This window comes from Peromyscus californicus, unplaced genomic scaffold (assembly GCF_007827085.1).
Source record: "Peromyscus californicus insignis strain IS unplaced genomic scaffold, ASM782708v3 Scaffold_4__1_contigs__length_199733344, whole genome shotgun sequence".
In the NCBI taxonomy this organism is placed as follows: domain Eukaryota; kingdom Metazoa; phylum Chordata; class Mammalia; order Rodentia; family Cricetidae; genus Peromyscus; species Peromyscus californicus.
This window is the reverse complement of record NW_026294562.1, coordinates 172,133,047-172,153,975: the sequence shown is the minus strand read 5'-3', so window position 1 is coordinate 172,153,975 and position 20,929 is coordinate 172,133,047. Positions and strand designations below refer to the sequence as shown.

General features: G+C 54.9%; 2 protein-coding genes across 4 annotated transcripts in view; one reads left to right on the top strand and one right to left on the bottom strand.

The window, feature by feature from the left end:
* Window positions 1-415: 415 nt before the first annotated feature.
* Znf574 (zinc finger protein 574) lies at window positions 416-10,344 on the bottom strand. Of its 3 annotated transcripts, none has more exons than XM_052760603.1 (2): window positions 7,706-10,344; window positions 416-3,374 (listed from the first exon to the last, which is right to left on the bottom strand). In XM_052760603.1, exons 1-2 carry the CDS (start codon window positions 7,713-7,715, stop codon window positions 664-666), a joined length of 2,721 nt encoding a protein of 906 aa, XP_052616563.1. In that variant the 5' UTR covers window positions 7,716-10,344; the 3' UTR covers window positions 416-663. The 3 variants fall into 3 exon arrangements, with proteins under 3 accessions (XP_052616563.1, XP_052616564.1, XP_052616565.1); XM_052760604.1 differs by lacking the exon at window positions 7,706-10,344 and adding an exon at window positions 5,782-5,912; XM_052760605.1 differs by lacking the exon at window positions 7,706-10,344 and adding an exon at window positions 5,685-5,814.
* A 1,077-nt stretch (window positions 10,345-11,421) lies between these two features.
* The window catches only part of Grik5 (glutamate ionotropic receptor kainate type subunit 5), a 65,072-nt gene continuing 55,564 nt past the window's right edge, over window positions 11,422-20,929 (top strand). Inside the window, 5 exon segments of the mRNA XM_052760606.1 lie at window positions 11,422-12,433; window positions 15,908-16,036; window positions 16,282-16,446; window positions 18,859-18,956; window positions 19,034-19,199. Of these exon segments, the coding sequence (XP_052616566.1) occupies window positions 15,958-16,036; window positions 16,282-16,446; window positions 18,859-18,956; window positions 19,034-19,199 (508 nt within the window). The 5' untranslated portion in view covers window positions 11,422-12,433; window positions 15,908-15,957.

Below are 20,929 nucleotides of genomic sequence, written 5' to 3'. Positions count from 1 at the left end.
AAGTTTGAATGCCCTCAGGGATCTAGTTTGAGAAATCCAGATGGCTTTGTAGGATGTGACCCACATCAGGCAGGAAATGGAGAGCCAGGGCTGAGAAGTACATCAATGTTTCTCTCAAATTGGTTCCAGCACACACACAACCCCACCAAACCAAACTGCTTCAAGATTTTCCTTAGGCTGTGGAGACCTCTAGTGGTAAGACATGTTGACTTCATTGACACAAGAGGTCTGTTTCAAAGAACCATGCCATGGACTCTGGCTGCCTTCTCTTCAATCCAGCAAACTGTATCAACTCTTACTACCTGCCAAGTTCTATTGGGGTGCTAGGAAGATGCAGCCAGGGGAGGTCAGAGCTAGTGCCTGGCCTCATGATCCCCCAAATCCACCCTACATATCCGGGCCTCACAAAGGCACATAAATGTCCAACTCAGTCTTTATTGACTGCTTCATTTTGAGACCACCAAACTGGTGGAAGGTGGGGAGAGGGGGAGGGGTCCTTTATGTATCAAGGACCTCAGAGCAACACCCTCAGAAAAGAGAATAAATTTAGTTACAGAACTTATATGGAGAGAGGAGAGGGGTACAATATGTACACAGGTTTTAAGGGGCTGTCTGAGGTGTTCAGCATCAAGGGTTGGTGATACTGAGGAAAATGGGGGCCAGTCAGCCGCTGATCTGGACCCCCTCAGCCTCTGCTAAAGGGTAGATCTCAATGGCCTCCACAAGGGGCAGGGCCTCCACTGCCGTTTCCATCACGGCCAGGCCCACGGCGGCCTCGGCCTCTGCCAGCTGCTGCCGCACTGCCGCCTGATGCTGCTGCTGGTGAGTCTTGCGGTGCTTCCAGAGGTTGGAGAAGGAGCGGTAGCTCTTGCCACAATCAGGGCAGGAGTAGGGCCGTTCACCCGTGTGAATGCGGCGATGTTCTGCCAGGCGCATGGAGATGGCAAAAGCCTTGCCACACACTTCACAGGCAAAGGGCCGCTCACCTGTGTGTAGGCGCCGGTGGTCTTTCAGATGGGTACTCTGGCGGAAGGCCTTGCCACAGTCTGGACATGGGTACGGCCGCTCACCTGTGTGGATCCGTCGGTGCACCTGCAGTGATGTCTCTGTGCTGAACAGCTTCTTGCACTCACTGCATTCCAGGCCACGCCGCCGGGCAGGGGCTGCAGGGGCAGCAGAGGTTGCACCACTAAGGGCTGTTGGGGAGGGAGTGACCGGTGTGCGAGTGGCCCGTGAGGCCCTGGGAGCCGGGGGCTCCTTAGCCAAGACTTCTCCAGGACCGGCAGCAGCGTGGGCAGCTTCATGGGCCTGCAGTCGAGCAGCAGAGCCCACTTTCTTGCCACAGGTCCCACACTCAAAGCGCCGTGGGGCCTGGGCAGCGGCGGCTGCACAGCGATGCTCATAAAGCCGCAGCGAGGAGGGGAAGGCAGCCCCACAGGATGGGCAGTGGTGGGGCTGGCGCCCAGCATGGACCACAAGCTGGTGCACCTCTAGCAGCCGGCGCAGCAAGAAGGAGCGGGGGCACTCTCGACACTTGTAGGGGTACTCGCCTGTGTGGTGGTAGCGGTGCATGAGCAGACGATAAGGGCGGTGAAAACGCAGTCCACACTCCTGGCAGCGGTAGGGGAAATGCTGGGCATGCACCAGGCGATGCTGCCTCAGAGTGGAGCTCTGAGTGAAAGCCTTGCCACAGTCCCCACACCGGTAGGGTCGTTCCCCTGTGTGTGTGAGCCGGTGGCGGGCCAGGTTGGCAGGTGAGTTGAAGGGCTTGGAACAGTCAGGGCAGGAGAAGGGACGTTCCCCGGTATGTGTGCGCAGATGGTTCCGCACATGAGACTTCTTCTTGAACATCTTGCCACAAATGCTGCATTTATGGCGCCGTTCCAGCCTGTGCACAAAACGCTGGTGCCGGGTCAGCTGTAATGCCTTGACAAACTCACGGCTACACAGGAGGCAGCGGTAAATGCCCGGAGCCGGAGGCTCTGCTGGATTCTCCTCAGTTGTGGGGAGCTCTGGGGCCTCTGGCTCTCTAGTCTCTGCAGGGGCTGGCTCAGGAAAGCTAACAGCAGGCTCCTCTGGCAGAACTGGTGCTGGGGGCAAAGGGATACCTCCTGCCCCATGGGTACGCCGGTGATAAAGGAACTTGGTAAGGTTGACAAAGGTCTTCCCACAGGGACACGAATGCAGAGGATTTGGAGTATGGGCTCGCCGGTGGGCCAAGAGAAGGGCTTCTGTGCCGTAGGCCAGGCCACAGTCTACACATAGGAAATGAGATTCACTGCTGTGGTCACCAAGGTGCTGATCCAGACCAGAAGGGCTGGGGAAGACACGACTGCACAGGGGACACTTAAAGACACCCTCCTGGTGACTCCGAAAGTGCTGCTGTAGCTGGTGGGGCGAGAGAAAGAGCTGATCACAGGCTGAGCAGAAGAGTTCCTGGGTGGCTGACCCACCGGGCTCTCCATTGTTGTTCCTCCGGGGCTTCCGCCCGCGGCGATCCCGTCCAATGGCCTCCCCATTGCGCAGCTCGTAACTATGGTCAGAGGCTGGCAGGGGCTCAGGCAGAGACACTGGCACCTCAGTGGGTGAGGGGATCAGGGTTTCCTGCTTTGTAGCAGGCTCCTCAGCCTCTGGGACAGCAGGGAAGTGGGTGGCCTGGTGCTCCAGAAAGTCGGCCGGCAGCTGGAAGAGCTGAGAGCACTCAGAGCACTTGTAGAGGAGCAGCTCCACCTCTGTCACCATCTCAGTAGTGGCAGCAGCTGCAGACGGGACAGCAGCCCCTTCTCCACCTTCTTCTGCTTTTCGGTATGAATGGTCCACAGCCACTCGGGCCTGGCTCACAGGCGGGCCTAAGACAACTGGGGACCCCAAGACAACTGGGGCAGGAGCCTTGGTGGGCGTGGCCCTGAGATGCATCTGCCGATGGTTCAGCCACAGTTCTTGGCTGGCAAAGAGAGCCTTACAATCCACACACTCGTAATGAATGGTGCTGGAGTTTAAGGGGGGCACCTTGGGTGGTGGCTCAGCTGGCACTGCCTCCTGGGGGGCCATCATCTTCAGGTGCAGCTCCTGGTGCTCCAGGAGCTGGCTAGGCGACAGAAGCAGCTGCCCACACTCAAGACACTGGTACTGGCTCTCCTGTATGAGGGTCTGATATAGGCCTGTACCTGATGCTGCATCTGTGGCCACCGTGATTCCAGGGTCAGCCACGCCCACCAGCTCAAAGTGCTGCTGGGGCACATGAGAGTTCTGGTGCACAAGCACCTCCTCCAAGGAGCCATAGAGCTGGTTGCACTCAGAGCAGACATAGCGATGCTCAATATACAAGAATGTCTCCTCACTCTCCTCAGTCATGGCAGCAACAAGGCCCTGGGCTAAGAAAAGGGAGGGCGGAAACAAGTCAATCCTCCAGGGCAATTCTTTCCCTTCATCACCTCTACATTCTAATGCCTTAGATATATTTCCTCCTCCAACTTCTTTTTTTTTTTTTTTTTTTTGGTTTTTTGAGACAGGGTTTCTCTGTGTAGCTTTGGAGCCTGTCCTGGAACTCACTCTGTAGCCCAGGCTGGCCTCGAACTCACAGAGATCCACCTGCCTCTGCCTCTTGAGTGCTGGGATTAAAGGCATGCACCGCCACCGCCCGGCCTCCTCCAACTTCTTGATTACATTTTTCCTCTCTGACACCTCCCTAAGTATCCTAAGAGAAACAGCCAACAGGAATTTCCCCAGGGGTCTTTTCCTGGAGACTCTACCCCAAGTCTCCCCTCTCCATTAACTTGCAGCGAACTCCACCCACCAGATCCTGTAACCTATCCAATCTTCTCCATTCCCATGCCTCAAAACAGGTTCCCAAGGCCCTGTTAACCAAAGGGGAACTAGCTTCCCTGTGACACAGACCTTCCTCTGACTATGCACCATCGCATGGGACAATACTCCTTTGCCTACCTACCACAGAATCCTCACACCTTCTCCTGGCCTGTTTCCCAGCAGCACTCCTACACGGACTCTGCTCTTTTCTGTAGGTTCACAAACTTTTTACACTCAGACCACTCAAACTGGTATACAAACCAACACCCCCTACTCTATTTTAGGCACTGGTGGTCTGAGCCCTCCCCTCGTCCGCCACCCAACCTCTGCAAACCAACAGAGCCCAGATTCCTCACATCAAGTCACCCAAACTCCAATTTTCTCTCACTGGCTTAATCCATCTCCATACTTTCCCACCTTAACCACTTCCTGATACTCAAAGACTCTTAAAACTGGTTCAAACTAAGCACATCAAGATCTTCTCAGCTGGGCAGTGGTGTCACACATCTTTAATCAGGAAGCAGAGTTCCAGGACAGCCAGGACTACACAGAGAAACCCTGTCTGGAAAAAAATAATAATACAAGACCTTACGTATCATCAACCTTTACCCAAAACAAACTCCACAAAAGCCCAATCCTTTATACCTAGACTATTCCCACCCTCCTTACGTACCACCAGAGTACTCAAACAATCACCTTCTCTCTCCATGAAGACCAAGTATACTATGCTAATCCCCTCAGGTCACCCAGATTCCCTTTTCACAGTGACATAACTCTCTTTCCCAAGGCCACCATCTGGGGATGACTATATGGCCATTTTTCTTTTTCTATCAACCAACACCACCCTTTTTTGCATAAACGTCCAGGCCAACCTTAACCCATCCCAGAAGCCCCCTTAACAGTATCAATCTAAACCTTTCTTCTTTTGAGAAAAGACCCAAATCCATCCTAACCCACTCCAGGAACTTTCAGATCCCCATTTCATACAAATTTCTTTGTGCAAGAAAATCCCCACATATTGTAATCTTGGCCAGGGATATCCAGAGCCTATCCTTCACAATGGCTTAACCTTTCCCCTTCCTGCTGTTTCTATCCTCCTCAGGACTCCCAATGTCTTGCATATAAAAGCTCCATTACTACCCAAAGAAAGCAAAAAGAGGCCCTCTTCTTCATAATCCTTCTCATCAGCATACGACTATAGGGATACCCAGAACACCGAAGTTATCAGTATGTTATAGCTCATTCTCAACCCCAAAATTCCCACACTACCACCTCTCCGTGGCACACTTCTCTCTCTCCCCAACTACATCTAGGATTGCCCACATCTTCACTTTGGCCTACTTATCTGTACCTAAAACAAAACAACCCCTCCCCACCTCAACCTATGGGAACCATAAAGATCGCTGTCAACACTTTTCAAGGATATTCCACACACCCCCAATTCCATGGGTTTACCGACCTTCCATGTTAATATAACCCCAATTCCCACACCTGATCGCTCCCTTAGTTCTAAAACCCCTTCCTTCTCTGCCTTAGTTCTTTGCAAGCAGAAATCGATTTTCCTCCCTGCATTAATTACCTCCTTTCTCGGGCCACCTCCCCACCCCAGCACCCAAGAGCCCTCTGATCGTCCTCTTTCGATCCTTGGACCCATCCCAGCGCACCCGCCCGCAGCCCCGATACCCCACGTAACCAGAGAGCCCTCCGCCAAGGCAGCTCTGGGACCTCCCCTTCCCGCCAAGGTCGGCCCCCTGCCCAGAGCCCGAGCCCTGCCCCTCCTCACTCAGCCCCGCACACAACTCCAGTCCCTCTACCCCACCCGCCACCCCGGCCCGGCCCGCGCGTCCGGCGGCCAACGGCCGCTCCGCCCTCCGCACCCGGGGCGCGCTCCTTCAGGCCTTCTGCGTGCAGGCCGAATGACGCGAGCAACCCGCGGGGTGGGGGCCGGGCCTCCGCGCTCCCGCGGGAGCTCACCCGCCTCGGCCGTCTAGCCGGCCCCCGGCCGGGCCGCGGACTACAGCTCCCTTTGCACAGCCACTCTAGCGCCGCGTCCTCTCTAGCGCCCGTCGTCTCGCCTGCTCCGCAGCCTCGCTCTCGTCCGGGCCCCCCCCCCTCTCAACAACGCCCCTCCCACCTTCCGCCTCGGCCGCCGCGCAGACCGCACAACGCGCCCAATCACCGACCGTCCGGCCCGACCGTTAGACCAATCGGCGCTCACGTTTCTGAAGCCTCTACCAATAGTGCGGAGGGGCGGGATCAGACGGCATCCAGCCAATCCGCTAGCAATATTCCCTCACCGGTCGGCCTCCAGGTGGATAGTGCCCGCCCCTTTAAGCCTCCCAAGAGGCTTCTTTCCTCCCCTCACTTCTTTCCTTGGACTCCGCCTGTGATGGTCGAAAGGGCACCGCTGAACGGAGAGCTGCGCCATGACGTCGGGAGGCGGGACGAAGCAGTAGGCGCCATCTTGGGGGCGCCTGGCAAGCATCGGCCTGGGGGTTTTGGGCAAAGCGTGGGATATAGAGGCAAGCAATGCTCTGAAGGCCGGAGAATTGCAGCCCAAGAACCCCCGAGGGCCGGTGGCAGAAAGTGAAACACCACTCGGCGTGAATGAGAGAGGGAACCAAGCCGCAGCAGTCAGACCGAGGGAAAGGGGGAAGCCAAGGCTAAAGACTTTATTTTCTTATTAAGCGGCGGCTGATGAAAGAGGGGGAAATAAGGAAGGGTGGGATGGAAAGGAAATTTTAGGAGAGTAAGTCTAGGGGAAGAGGAGAACCAAAAGTACGTGACAGGAACTGGGAAATGGAAGGAGAGAGAAAAAGGAAAAGCTCGGTTAATAAGTTCCTTTGGAAGAAGCTGCGGTTGTGGGGTGGAGATCCAGATGAAGGAAGTGGACCCGAAGAGGGTCAGTTTCGGTTTTTTTTGTTCTTATTTTTGAGACAGTCTTACTATGTAGACCAGAGTGGTCTCGGAGATCTGCCTGACTCTGCCTCGTATTTTGGGGATTAAAGGCACACACCATTCCTCTTTCAAGGTGACGTCCTTCCACACAGTTCAGGACCCCTAGGCATGGGAAGGAATGGAGTTCCAGGCCAGCCAGGGTTACACATAAGAGACCCTGTTGCTGGGTGTTGGCGCACACCTTTAATCCACTCGGGAGGCAGAGGCAGGTGAATCTCTGTGAGTTCAAGGTCAGCCTGGTCTACAGAATGAGTTCAGGATAGTCAGGACTTCACAGAAAAACCCTGTCTCAAACAGCCAAAAAGAGAGAGAGAGACCTGGTATTCAAAAACAAACAACAAACAAACAGAAAGTAAAGAGCCAGTGAGATGGTTCAGCCCGTAAAGCAACTTCCTTCCAAGCCTGATCCTGAGTTTTTACCTTGGGATCCACAAGGTGGAAGGAGACCTGAAAACTCTTTGTCTTTCAGGAGAGTTTTAAAACTCCGGGTTTCAGACTCAGAAGGACAAACATAGTATGTACTCACTCATAAGTGGATATTAGATGTGAGGGAAGGGATGGCCAGACTGTAACCCACAGCTCCAGAGAGGCTAGCTAACAGGGAAAGACTCTAGGAGGGACACATGGATGACCCAGCAAAGGAGAAGTGGATGAGAGCTACATGAGCAGACTGGGTGTAGGGGGTGGGGAGGTGGCGGAGGGTGAGGAGTAGGGGATCAGAATATAAGGAAGTGGAAGGGTTGAGCTGGAACAGGGACAGAGTGGGAGGGCAGGGATGGAGATACCATGATAGATGAGGACATCATGGGAATAGGAAGAGGCAGGGTGCTGGGGAGGCTCTCAGGAATCCATAAGGATGACCCCACCTCAGTCTGCTGGCAGTGGTGCAGAGGGTGCCTGGACTGCTCTACTCTGATGACTGGTCTAGCAAATAACCTACCTGTCATCATAGAGCCTTTGTCCAGTGACTGATGGAGGCAGATGCAGAGATCCACGGCCAGGCACTAGGCTGAGCTCCGGGAATCCAATCCATGAGAGAGAGGAGAGATACTGCAGACGGGTGATGTCGAGATCATGATGGGAGGACGTGCAGAGATGACTGGCCACACTAGTGGAAGCCCATGAACTGTGGACTGCTGGCTGTGGAGCCCCCACAGGACTGGACTAGGCCCTCTGGATACGGAAGACGGTTGTTTGGCTCAAACTATTTGGGGGGGCACCCAGGCAGGGGGATCGGGATCTGTCCCTGGTGCATGGGCAGGCTTTTGGGAATCTGGTGCCTGTGGTGTGACCCCATGCACAGCCTTGGTGCAGTGGGAAAGGGGCTTGGACCTGCCTAGGCTCAGTGTGCTAGGCTCTGCTGACTCCCCATGGGAGACCTTGATTTGGGGGATGTGGGGTGGCTTAGGAGAGAGGGCTGGGGGGGTGGGAGGAGGGAGGAGGGGATCTGTGGGTGGTATGTGGAGTGAGAAAATTTCTTAATAAAGAAAAATGAAAAAATAAATAAAAAACAAAAAACCCTCCAGGTTTTCCTCTTCCCCTAGACTTCCTCTCTTAACATTTCCTTTCCATCCCACCCTTCCTTATTTTTCCCCTCTTTAATCCCCGCCTTAATTAAAAGTCTTTAGCCTTGTTTTCCCCCTTTCACTCGATCTGACTGCCAAGTGGTGTTTAATTTTCTGCCACCGGCCCTCGGGGGTTCTTGGGCTGCAATTCTCAGGCCTTCAGAGCATTGTGTGCCTCAATATCCCCCACTTTGCCCAAAACCCTGCACCAGTGCTTGCTGGGCGCCTCCAAGATGGCGCCTACTGCTTTGTCCCGCCTCTTGAAAACTGTGTGTGCTTGCATGTGCACACACACACAGACACACACATCTAGAAAGAATAAAAATAGGTGGAAAGTGACTGAGAAGACGTTCAGTGTCTATATTTGGACTCCAGATTTGGACACCAAAGTTTTCTGGAAGCTCCTCCTTGAATCCAAGGTCAGGGGAGCCATCAGAGGTGCACTTGATAAACTCTGTCCCTCATTTCTCAGATGAGAAAAAGAGTCTTGGAGTTGGGTCATTTCCCCATCTGAAGCCAAAAACCTGGGCGATTGAACACAGAACCAGATACAGGTCTGACTATTCCCTTGTCACCTTTTGTGTGCTCTTCTAGTGGGATCTGACTGGGTGTCCTAACTTCTCACTAGACTCCCTAACAGCAGGCCCACGTGTTGAAACTAGGCTGCTTGGCCTGAATGCTGGCCCTGGACTTCCTGTGACTTTGGGCTTAACAACTCCACTGTGTCTCAGTTTTTTTCCTGGGACAAAGAATGGCAGTCTTTGTCCCTGGGCTGTGAAGCCCTAAGTAAACACTGCTATATAGACAGTATTATTTTTTGAGATAGGGTCTCTATGTAATCCTGGCTTCCCGGGAACTCTACGTAAACCAGGCTGGCCTCAAGAGATCCACCTGCTTCTGCCTGCTGGGATTAAAGATGTGCACCACTACGCCTGGCTCGAGGAATTATTTTTAGTATTTTATGTTTATTAGGATCTCAAGGTACCTAATTTAGCTGACATCTGAGTGTGTTAGGTGACACTAGGGGTTCTGCCCAGTGCTTTTCATGCATTATTTAATTATCTGATCAACCCTCTTAGGGAACAACAATTACCTGAGGTACTAAGAAACTGGGGCCATCATTCGACCCCCGGAGAGAATTCCCTCTCTAGGTCCATACTCAATTCCCTAGCGGCTAGGTTGTTTGTGGTCATAGGGCAAATGGTTGACTTCAGGGCAAAGCAAAGGATGGGGGTGGGGGAAGGATGAGGGGAGGCAGCAGGGCTGCAGATTTTAAAAATAAAAGATAAAGGTGAATAAAGCAGTTGGTGGGAATCGGTGAGTTCTAAGGTCAGGGCCTGGCTGCTCTCTAATGGAGTCTGGGTTTGCCCTTGGTGTGAAGTCACCTGTGTAGGAGCCAAAGTGCAAACCAGGCTCTACCTTTGGGTAGGTTCTGTACTCTCGGGTCACGTTTTGTTCCTGTTGAGGCCTCCTTTTCCCTCCTGAGGTTCCAGCTTAGCTCTCCAGGCTCCTTCTGTAAACCTGGTTGGACATCCCAACTTAATTTGAGCTGGCGAGACCCTGTCCCTGCAGAGGAAGCTGAGGCCTGGTCAGACATTCTGGTGGTAGTGCTGGGCTGGGACTTTTGGGATGGATTGTGACGAAAGAGGGTAGATGGTAAGGTACCTGGATCAGCAAAGACCTAGAGGCAGGCATGAAGTACTGGCCAGAAGCTCGGTGGGAGCAGAGTTAAGGAGACTGTAGGTGTTAACCCCAGAGGATGAAGGGGTATAACAAAATCAGTGCTTCTAATTTAGGGTCAGACGTGGCACATGTTGGGCATGCCCCACAGAGTCAGAGCTCACCATGCTAGGCTTGGTGTAGTCTGAGCTGCCACGTGCCAACTGTGTGTGCAAGGCATGTAGTCACATGTGCTGGGGGCTGCACGTGAGAGTGTCAGTGTCTCCTCCCCATCACGAGCATGGGGGTGGTGGTGAGTCACGGGCTCAGCCTTCAGCACCAACTGTCATGTTCCTTCCCCCCAAATTTCACCCCCCCACACACACCCAGCCATGCACCACCTACCCCCACTTAAAGATCTATGTTGATTCTGTATTCCATCCCCCTGCCCTTCTGTGCCCCCTCAGAGAGGCAGCAGTATTCTCTGAGGGAGAAGGTTTCTCTCAGCTCTGGCTCTGCACTCCAGTTTCCTATCATTTTGCATCCCTTTCTCACTGCCTCATTGCTCAGGTGACTAGAAGATGAAGGTCTCGTCTCCCTTCCCACTCATCTCCACGGGTCCCCAGGAGTTCTCTGTGCATAATGGAGAATTCCCATCCTCCCCCTCTCCAACATCCTCAGCCTGTTTCCAGAGGCTTTCCAGTTACATCTCCTCCAGCTAGCCACGCCTGCCTCAGTGGGCCTCTTTGTGTCTATGAGCCACCTGTGCCCATGGGACTGTCCCCTGATTCGGTGACCTCTCCTTGCTCTCTGGGCTCTGTGTAGGCTTCCTGGTTGCCTCTTCTGTGTATGGCTCCCTATCCTGGAGGAGTCTTTCTGTCTCTGTCCCTCTGTCTCTGGCCTCTCCCTACCTTCAGACACCCCTGTGTCCCTAAGCTGCTCGTCTTGTCTCCTGTCCTCAAGTGGCTTGGTTTTCATTGCCTGGACTTTTCCCTGTCCTTGGCCTTGTGGAGTTTGTGGGCCTTGGCCCACCTCTCTGTGGTCCTTTCTCCATGCTCTCTCCCCACCTCTAGGCCCTTCGCCCAGTTCTCCCCACCAATGCCTCTCATCTCCATGGGCTCCAGTACCCAGGACTGCCTGGGCAGGGCGGTGGCATGGTGTGGTTGGAGGGGGTGGCCCCGGGGGTGGGCCCTTCATCCAATGCAGCTCGCTCTTCTCATCAGCATTCTCCTCGCAGGGCCCCCCAGCCCCGACCAATACGATCTCCCCCTCCTCTGCTCCCCTCCCTCCTTGCTCCCTGCCTGCCTCCCTCCCTTTCTCCAGCCCGCCCTCCTCCCTGCCTCCCTCCCTCCATCTCTCACCACCACCACCACCACCACCACCACCACCACCACCACCACCACCACCACCACCACCACCACCACCACCACCATCACCACCACCACCACCACCACCCGCCCTCCAGGACCCAGCGCGGGCGAGCAGGCGGGCGGGCGGGCAGGCAGGCAGGCGGCGGCCTAGGAGGGGAGAAGGAGCGGTGGCGGCAGCGGGTAGTAGCGGCCGGCCGGCAGCAGGGAGGCAGGCCCGGCTGGGGACACGGAGCCGCCAGCGGCTGCTGCTCACAGGGGACCAGTCCGCGGCCAGGCCCTCCCACCGAGAGCGGGCCGCCCCCGGGACACCCCACCCTCCTCCGCCTTGCCGTTCCACCTGCTTCTCTCCATCCTCTCCTCCCACCTCGTCCCTCCACCTCGTCTGCCCCCTTCTTGGTCTCTCCAGGGCTGCCAGTTACCCTGTCCTCGCCAGCCCGGTCTCTGCCCGGCCTCTCCTGGCCCCCCAAGCATGCTTTTCCCGTGGGGACTGAGGGCTTGAGAACTCAGGGCCCTAGCCTCATCCAGGGCAGGGCCAAGGCTCTGGGGGGAGGGGGGGAAGGGGGCGGCCCCCTCCCCCCCAGCAGGCCCTCCCCTCCCCCACTCCTCCCGATGGCCGGCTTTCTTTTCTCCACCCAGTCCTCACCCCCTGTGCCCCCCCCAGGCCGGCCCGGCTAGGGGAGGGGGCGGGGGCCCTTTCCTGGGCCGGCTTCCCCCTCCCCCGGCTTTGCCTGTGCCCCCCTCCCTTCCGTTTTCACCTTCCTCTCCTCCTTTCCTCCCTCCTTCCCCTCCGTTTGCTCCTTCCCCCTCTCCTCTCTCCCCTTCTCTCCTCCATTTTCTCCTTTCCCCTTCCTCCCCTCCTGGCCCGCCCTTTGCTTCTCCACCTGTCCTTCCTCCCCGCTGCTGGGGAGACACCGTTTTGGATTAGTTGGGGGCCACCGCCGGCGGCGGGGGAGGGGGCCCAGTGGACTGCCCTCTCCCCCGGCCCCAGCCTCACCAGCACCCAGAGTCGGAGCATCTCCTGGTTGTCGTCTCTCGGGCCTCGAGGGAGCCCAGCCCTCCGTCCCACCAGGATCCGTAAGTGTCTGCAGGGCGGGGATTGGGCTGGGTCCTGGGTCCTGGAAGGCCAGGCTCCCTGCCCGGCTGGCAGGGCCCCCACAGTCCTTGCTCCCCGTGGATGGCAAGGCACCTACTCCACCCCTGCTTCGTGCCCTCCCTCTCAACCTCTCATTCTCCACGACCTTTTCTCACCCTTACTTCTGGGCACACACCTCACACCTGCCCTCAGTCCCAGCTTCCCCCGGCCCTGTGGTCTGACTGGCTCTGTGATAGCTCACTTCACAGGGTTTCTTCGCTTGTTCCTTCTCCGAGCTTTGGGTCCCAGACCCACGCTGTGGCTCCTGACTTGTGTGTTCGTTTTCTCTTTTCCTGCCTTACCACAGGCCCGGTGCCCATTGCACCTCTTGTCTCCTGGAAATGCCTTTGCATTTTCAGCCTTTGCATTTTCAAGTCTGCATTTCGCCTACCTCCCGGGCCTGTCCGACTCTGCCCAACTTCTCTGTGCTCCACTGTTCTCCTAACCCTGTCTCTGTAGGAGATGCTTTCCCATCTAGCCTTCCCACTCTGTCTTTCCGTTCTCTGCCTGATCCTCTCCACCTGCAGGCTTCATCTCTCACTTTACAACTTCCATCCCCGAGACCCACTCTGGGACCCCAGTCTTCCCCTCTGGGGCTGTCCCCATGCACTGTGTTCTCCTCTGTTCCCTGGCTTTCACTCTGACTCTTGCACCCACCCTCCTGGTCTCTCTCTCCACTTCTGAACCACACCACCTGGCCTTTTTGCTCCCATCCCTCCCGGCACCCATGGACTCTGGGATCCTTGGCACTCCTGTAGGCCTCACTTGAGTTTCTGCATCAGTGGGGGCTGCTCTGCCCTTCCAGGGCATTCGCTTAGCCTCAGTTTCCCTCCTGGCTCATCCCTTCTCTAGCCTGTGTGGTCAGCCCTCTCGCTGCGTGCTTCTCCCTCATGCCTTTTCCTTCTGGCTTCTGCCCCCCGGCCTTGGCTTCTTTAGGCTGCCATGCAGCTCATCCCTTGCTCACACTCCTGTGTGTGTGTGTGTGTGTGTGTGTGTCTGTCTGTCTGTCTGTCTCAGACAGTCTCTCTCTCTCTCATCAGTTTCTTGTTTCTTTCTTTGCTCCCCATGGTTCTTTTTGTTTGTTTGTTCTGCTTTTGGAGACAGGGTTTCCTATAGCCCAGGCTAGCCTTGAGCTCACTATGTAGCTGAGGCTGGCTTTGAACTCCTGATCCTCCTGGCTCTGCCTGCTGATTGCTGGGATTACAGGTGTGTGACACCACACCCTGCTCTCCCCCATGGTTCTCATACTTGTTGTTACTCATCTGTTGGCCCCCTTTCTTCTCCTATTTGCCTCTTGTCCTTTGCATGTGTCTCCCCTTGCTGATGTCTCTCCTCCGACCTGTAGGGCCTGGCCCCCTCTCCTCAGCTCCCCTCTGTGGCTGGCTCTGTTTCCATCTGTATCTGACTGGTCCGAGCCTCGGGTCTGTGAGTCCTGGGCCCGCCTGCTCCCTGCTCCTTCTTGCGTTCCTCATCTGCTCCTTTGATATATCATTGCTTGTTTCTGAGATAGGATCTAGCTCTGTAGCACAAGGGTACCTGGGGATTCACTATGCAATAGAGTAAGTAGCCTCACACTCACAGTGATCCCCCTGCCTCCAGAGTGCAGGAATTACATCCTGGTGTGGATGTCTTACTTAGCGCCTGTCCTTTTCCCCCACTTAGCTCTCGTCACCACCGTGTGGCTATGTTTCTGTGCGTGCCTTCCAGGAGCTCTGTGTTTGTTTGCGACCCATAGTCTGTCTATGCACAGTGCCTCTGTCCCTCCATTCCCATCCGTGTCTGCCACCTGTGGGTCCCTGTCCTTCTGCTCTGTCTCAGTCTTTTTGTCTGTAGTCCCTGATCCCATTGGTTCCAGATGTCCCAGGATGAACCCCCCTCCCTCCTGCCCTTCCCCTTGAGAACTCTCCTTCTAGCTCTCCCAGAATTCCTTGCTCCTCTGTCCTGGTCAAGCCTCCACTTAGTTCTAAATCTCAGTCTGCAGCCGCCAGTCTGTTGAGCAGGCCCTCCTATCCCTCAGGCTCTCTTTACCAAAGGCTGAGAGGGGTGTGCAGGAGGACTTTCTCAAGGTCATCCAGGAAGTAGGGGCAAGTGTAGGGCTGATAAGGCACCCTTCCCCTTGGCCTGGACTTTTCTGGCCATAGAAGCCAATTCCAGGCCTTGGCTTGGGACTCTGCCCTTCCCCAGTACTTCTCATTCTGGCTTGTCACCAGCTGAAGTCTTTCCGTGGGTCCAGGTGGGATGCAGGGGGACACTAGACATACTTCACAGTGCTCTAGGCTCTACAATGACCCTCTTCCCTTGGCACATGGCCTATAACCAGGTCCGGGGATCCGTATGCACATCTGGCAAAACACATCCCGCTTGGTGGTTACACTTCCAGAGACCTGGAGTGCCCAGAGCAAACCGGAACTCCCTGAGGCTGGATCTGTGAGAAGGCACATACCATACCCCAGCTCCCCAGAACAGGGTGCAGGCAGTGTTTCGGCTCCCACCTCTCGCAGCCAGTCTTCCAGCGTTCCTTTCTTCCTACCGACTCTCTCTGGTTGTTGAGCTGGTTTGTGCCTCTCCCCGAGTTCTCTGTCTTTCTCTCCCATGCACTGGTATCCCCTTGTTTGATCTGCCCTTCTCCCTTGCTCAGGCTTCTATCCTTTATCTCACGTCTTCCTGTCCTTCTCTTTCAGTCTGTCTCCCAGTCCTGTCTCTAACCTCCTTCCGCTTCCCTTCTCTGTCTCTGTCATCTTCTGTTCTCATATACATCTGCCTGTTTTTCCCTTCCTTCTGCATTTTCCGGGTCCCTGCATCTTTCATTTTGCAGCCTCTCACCAGGTACTTTTTTCTATTTCCTCTTTTTTCTTTCTTCTGTACTCTCTTTTTGGGTTCTTTGCTATGTGGAGTCCCTCCCTCCCTCCTTCCATCCTAATTTCCCCTCACTAAGTTTCCTAATTCCCAGATACTTTCACCTGTCAGACCCTGGGTACCCAGGCCTCTCTCCCATGGGATTGTGGGAACCAGGGACGTCAGGAAGGTGGCAAGTGAGGCTTGGGATGGGGTTGCCTAGCAACCACTGCATCCTCTCCAGCCAGTTTCTGTTGCCTAGTAACGGCTGCCTGCCCAGAGACAGGGGCGGGACTGGGGTGATGGTGGCACTTCCCAGTTTCCTGTTGGGGTAGGGCTGGTCCCCAGAATCACTCCTACTTGAGATTTCTAGCAATTACTGTCTTATCAGTGACCTCTGACCTTTCCATCTTCCATTGCTCAGTACTATGAGCTTGGTATCCCCAGTGAGCCGGGCCTTTCAGAGCTGCATTCTTCCCCAATGACGTCTGGGAGGGCTATGCTTGCCACCCCACCCAGCATCTTTCGACTCTGCACCCCCACATCAACCATCTCCCTTGGGGCTGGGGGGTCTCTTGCAGGTGGCGAGTGGGGGCCGCGGCAGCTGCATCCCCATGAGGAGGGGAGGAAGATGCCGGCTGAGCTGCTGCTGCTGCTGATAGTTGCCTTCGCCAACCCCAGCTGCCAGGTGCTGTCATCACTGCGCATGGGTGAGGCCCTAGCACCCTACCTCCTCGGGAACTAGGCATATTGGCACCAAAGTGCTCTGTCCCCCAACTTCTTCCCCTGCACCCTTGAGCCCAGACACCCTGCTCTCTAGCCTCAGATCCAGGAATCCAGACCCTTCATACCTGTACCTCCCTTCAATCTAGAGGCCACAGATCCAAGACCCCACAGCTACCCTTTCTCAGGGGTTCCAGGACTCTGGCCCCTCCCAACTCCTGTCTCCTCTCAGCTGCAATCCTGGACGACCAGACCGTGTGTGGCCGCGGTGAGCGTCTGGCTCTGGCCCTGGCCCGAGAACAGATCAACGGCATCATCGAGGTCCCAGCCAAGGCCCGAGTGGAAGTAGACATCTTTGAGCTGCAGCGGGACAGCCAGTACGAGACCACGGACACCAGTGAGCGGGGCCGCGGGGGTGTGGGGTGAGGCAGGGCAGGTGGGGCCTCAACCAGTCACTCCACCCTGGCCTCCTCAACTCAAGTTTATACTCATCTGCTCACATCTGCCCCTTTCCCTGGCCGTGCCTGTTTCTGCTTCAGGGAAGTGGATGCTGCTGGGTTGTGAGGTCTAGGCACTGAGGCCTGGGGCTTTAAAAATCCCTGCTGGGTCAAGAAAGGCATTCTGGAGCAGGTGAGCAGGAGGTGGCGCGTGGCGCTGTTCCTGCATGCTCTTCAGAGCTGGCTTGCCCCGTGGGAGGGCCACAGAAGTGTCTGTTGATGCTCATGGCCCTCATAAACGGCATCATAGTTGGCTTTTTGTTGATATGCTAAAAACACTGACCAAAACCAACTTGGGGAGAAAAGGGTTTGTTTTAGTTTGCAGGTTATACAGTCCATCATGGAGGGAAGTCAGGGCAGGAACTCAAGGCAGGAACTGAGGCAGAGACCATGGAGGAGGGCTGCTTACTGGCTTGCTCTTCCTGGCTTGTTCAGATTTCTTTCCTGTATACCCCCACAACTACCTACCCAGGGGTAGCCCCACCCATGGAGGGCTGAGCCCTCCTTCTTCAATCATTAATCAAGAAAACACCCCATAAACTTGCCTACAGGCCAGTCTGATAGAAGCAGTTCCTCAACTGAGGTTCCTTCTTCCGGAATGGCTGTAGTTTGTGCCAAGTTGACAGAACCAACCAGAGCACTTGCCCCAGCTGGGCTGGGATCATAACTCTTTGCAACCTTCTGTATTAAGACATGTTTTATGCTGGGCATGGTGGCTCACACCTGTAGTCTTGGCACATGGAAGGCTGAGGCAGGAAAGTTGCAGTGAGTTTTAAGTGATTCGTGGCTACAGAGTTCTAGGCCAGCCTGATCTATTGCGTAAGATCCCGCCTGAAAAACCAAACTAAACCCAAACTCAAACAACAGCATGTTAGGCCTGAGATCAGGGATAGCTTAGCACCCATGATACATGGGTTTGACCCCAAGCACAGCAAATAAACAGTCGTGGAGACAGTTTTCTTTCCTTACGGGCCTTTACACTAGCTTTGTCAGGTTGTGGGTGTTTCAGATTTCATTCGAGAGGGGGAATGGGGTAGACTGCTCAGGCCTTTTTGACTGGTGCATCATGGATACAGTCTGGGAGACGCTGACATGGAGGCTGAAGAGGCAGGTGGTAACAGGCACGCCCTTAGGGTTGAGTCAAGGAACAGTGTGGGGTGAAGCCATCTTGGCTAGCTGGAGTCAGTGTGTGTTTGAGGAGATCCTGGAAATGAAGCCAAGTCAAAGGGAATCGGGACCCAGAGTTAAAGGGAGATTCCTGGCACGTCTGTAGACTGACTGGACCCAGCCATTCCTGACAGAATCCCGGGAAATCATGAACTCCTAAATGTAGCCATGTCTGGAATTAGTTTGTAATCCTTTTAGCGTGTGATCTAATTTATATTCTCATCCTTTCTCTGTCTCTCTCTTCTTCTCTCCACTACCCCCATGGCCTCATACATTCCTAAGCAAGCCTTCTAACACAACCTCTAGCCTCAACCATACTGTTGTTCTCTTAACCAACCCATCCTGAGTTTCTGTCATGGCTAACTTAAAACATCTCGTCTCAATCCAAACTTGTTTCTCCTGTGTCCGCCGAGTTGAAGGTCCCACCGTCTGCACAGACCAGACGCCTCAAAATGGCCCTTGTTTTCCATCTCTCTCTTGAGAACCGCTCATCTTGCCTCTTACTTGTCTCCAGATTCTTTTCCCGTCCATCTCCTCTCCATCCTCTGCACCCCTGCTCTACTTCAGGATGGCCAGCTCAGGCCTGTACCACCTACCTCATTCATCACACATAGCCAGCTTCAAGTGCAAGCTTCACCCACCAGGGGGGCATCGTGGGTAGTCAAGTGACTGAAGTGCTTGCAAGCTCCTGGCTTGCAGTTCAGAAGGAGGCCCACAGAGCTGGGCATGGTGGTGAAGGCTTGTGGACTCAGCATTCAGAGACCCAGGCAGGAGGAATATGAGTTTAAGGCCAGTCTGATTTACATAGCAAGATCCGGGACAGCCTGGGCTGTATAGTGAGACCTTTCCTCAACACACACACACACACACACACACACACACACACACACACACACACACACACAAACGTCCCATGGTGTCCACATGCTTTCCCGTGTTCCTCTTGGCTTGGCCTGTCTCTCTGTGGTTTTGTCTCTCTGCCTCCCTCTGAGCAGGCCAGGGACTGGTCCTCTGGAATCCAGGTTGGTGGAGGAGGATCCCACAGCTCTGAGCCTCTGGGTCCTCTCCTGGACCAGGACAGTTTCCTGTGGGTGGGGAGGGAGCAGAAGCAGAGGCTCCCTGACTCTGGTCTCTTCCCTTCACAGTGTGTCAGATCCTGCCCAAGGGGGTCGTGTCTGTCCTGGGACCCTCCTCCAGCCCAGCTTCAGCCTCCACCGTGAGCCATATCTGTGGGGAGAAGGAGGTGAGGTGGGGCATGGGGGATGGAGAATGGGGGCGGGGCTTGGATCCCTGGCAAGCAATGCCTCCCTTTCTGTCCAGATTCCCCACATCAAGGTGGGTCCTGAGGAGACGCCCCGCCTTCAGTACCTTCGCTTCGCATCTGTCAGCCTGTATCCCAGTAATGAGGACGTCAGCCTGGCGGTCTCCCGAATCCTCAAGTCCTTTAACTACCCCTCGGCTAGCCTCATCTGCGCCAAGGCTGAGTGTGAGGGAGAACTGGGTGTTCTCTTAACATTCTCTCTAGGCACCCCTTCCCAAGAGCCCTAATGTCCCACACAATTCCCTGGTCCCACCAGGCTCCTTCCAGTTCCCACCGTCTCTTTCCCCTTTAGGAACTGGGACGTCTGGTTCCATAGAACCCCTCTTGTCCCAGAGAGACCCGTGTGATTCACCGATAGTGAACCTTTTTCGCCTAGCTTTCACTAGGCTTGAGGGGTGACAGGGGGGCAGTGCTGGCGCATAACTTTAAAAAATGTATTAACTTTTAGTTAGTGTACAAAATCTCATTTGACATTTTCATATGTATTTATCATCTCATTTTGCTCCTAATTGCCCCCTGCATGCAACTTTCAGTCTAGGGGAGGCCTCGGGCCACTGAGCTCTTGGGACATGGTGGGTACATGGGCTGCCAGGGGCCTTTGGAAAGGGTTCTGACCATCTGGGAGGCTCAGAGCCCATATTCTAAGAATGCTACCTCTAAGCTGAATATGAAACATTGGGCCAGTACGTTCTGATCAAGGATCCTGTGGGAGAGAGGTGGAAGGCTCCAGAGTGCAGCCCTAAAGAGGTCCCGAAGTTAGAGTGTGGAACAGTGAGGTGAGGGGTCAGGGAAGCCTTAGAGGTTTCTAAGCAGGAGCTCAGGACGAGGAGACATGGTCAAATCTGTGTCATGAGAAATGACAGACTGCATAGGGATACACATGTGTCAGAACAGCGGGAGGCAGGCGATGTGGGTTAGGTGAAATGAAGGCAGTTGAATGGAGAGCTAGGCCTCCTTGAGGAGAAAAGTTGGATAGCGTAGGGCAGGGTGCTCAGGTCGTGAGTGACACCAGAACTTGGTAGGGAAGAGGAGAGCAGCTTGTTCAAGAACACACTTTGGGTGTGACATTCTTTGAGATGTTCAAGTGTGGTGGTCTGGGGGTGGGTTGTGAGTGTGGAGGTTGGGGGAGGGCACTGAGCTTTGGAACTTCTAGAAGGAATTTCTCTTTCTGGAGGTTCTTACTGAGCACTTGCTGAATGTCAGACTCTCATGTTAGGAGGACAGCCATGAGAGGGGTAGACTCAAATGGCCGTCCTTGTCAAACCTCCCTTCCAAAGACAGACATCAGGTAGAGTTAGTAGAGTTAAGTTCTCTGGAGAAAGAAGGAGGTCATAGGGATTGGAGTGGGGGTAGGGGAAGTAGTAGGCATGGGCCTCTTAGAGAAGGTGACATCCAGGGAAAGAGCTAGAGCAGGTCAGGGTTAGCCGTGGAGGAACCTGAGAAATAGGGCCCCAAGTAGAGGGAAAAGCCAGGCTGAGGCCACAGGACAGAAGGCTGACTCTGGGAGACAAAGAGGAGACCCATGTGGCTGGAGCAAGCAGAAACACTGAGTGGCAGTGAGGAGATGAGACACTTGGCACAGAGCAGGGCCACATCTGCTTCCATCACTCTGGCTGCTGTTTGGGGAGCAGACTCAAGCAAGCGTGGCCAATGCAAGAGGCAAGAGGTGGCAGTGGCTTGCGCCAGGGCAGTGACCGTGGTGTGATAGGTCTGATAGGATCTGATGTGTTTTGAAATAGAGACTGGGTGAGTGAGGAGGAAAAAAGAAGAGGAAGAAGAAGCCAGCCTGCCATCAAAGTTCTGGCCTGAGCAAGTGGCACATCGTGATTGCCCATCACCCCAACGAGGGAGACAGGCAGAGGGGACAGTTAGCTGTTATGTCAGACATTCCATGT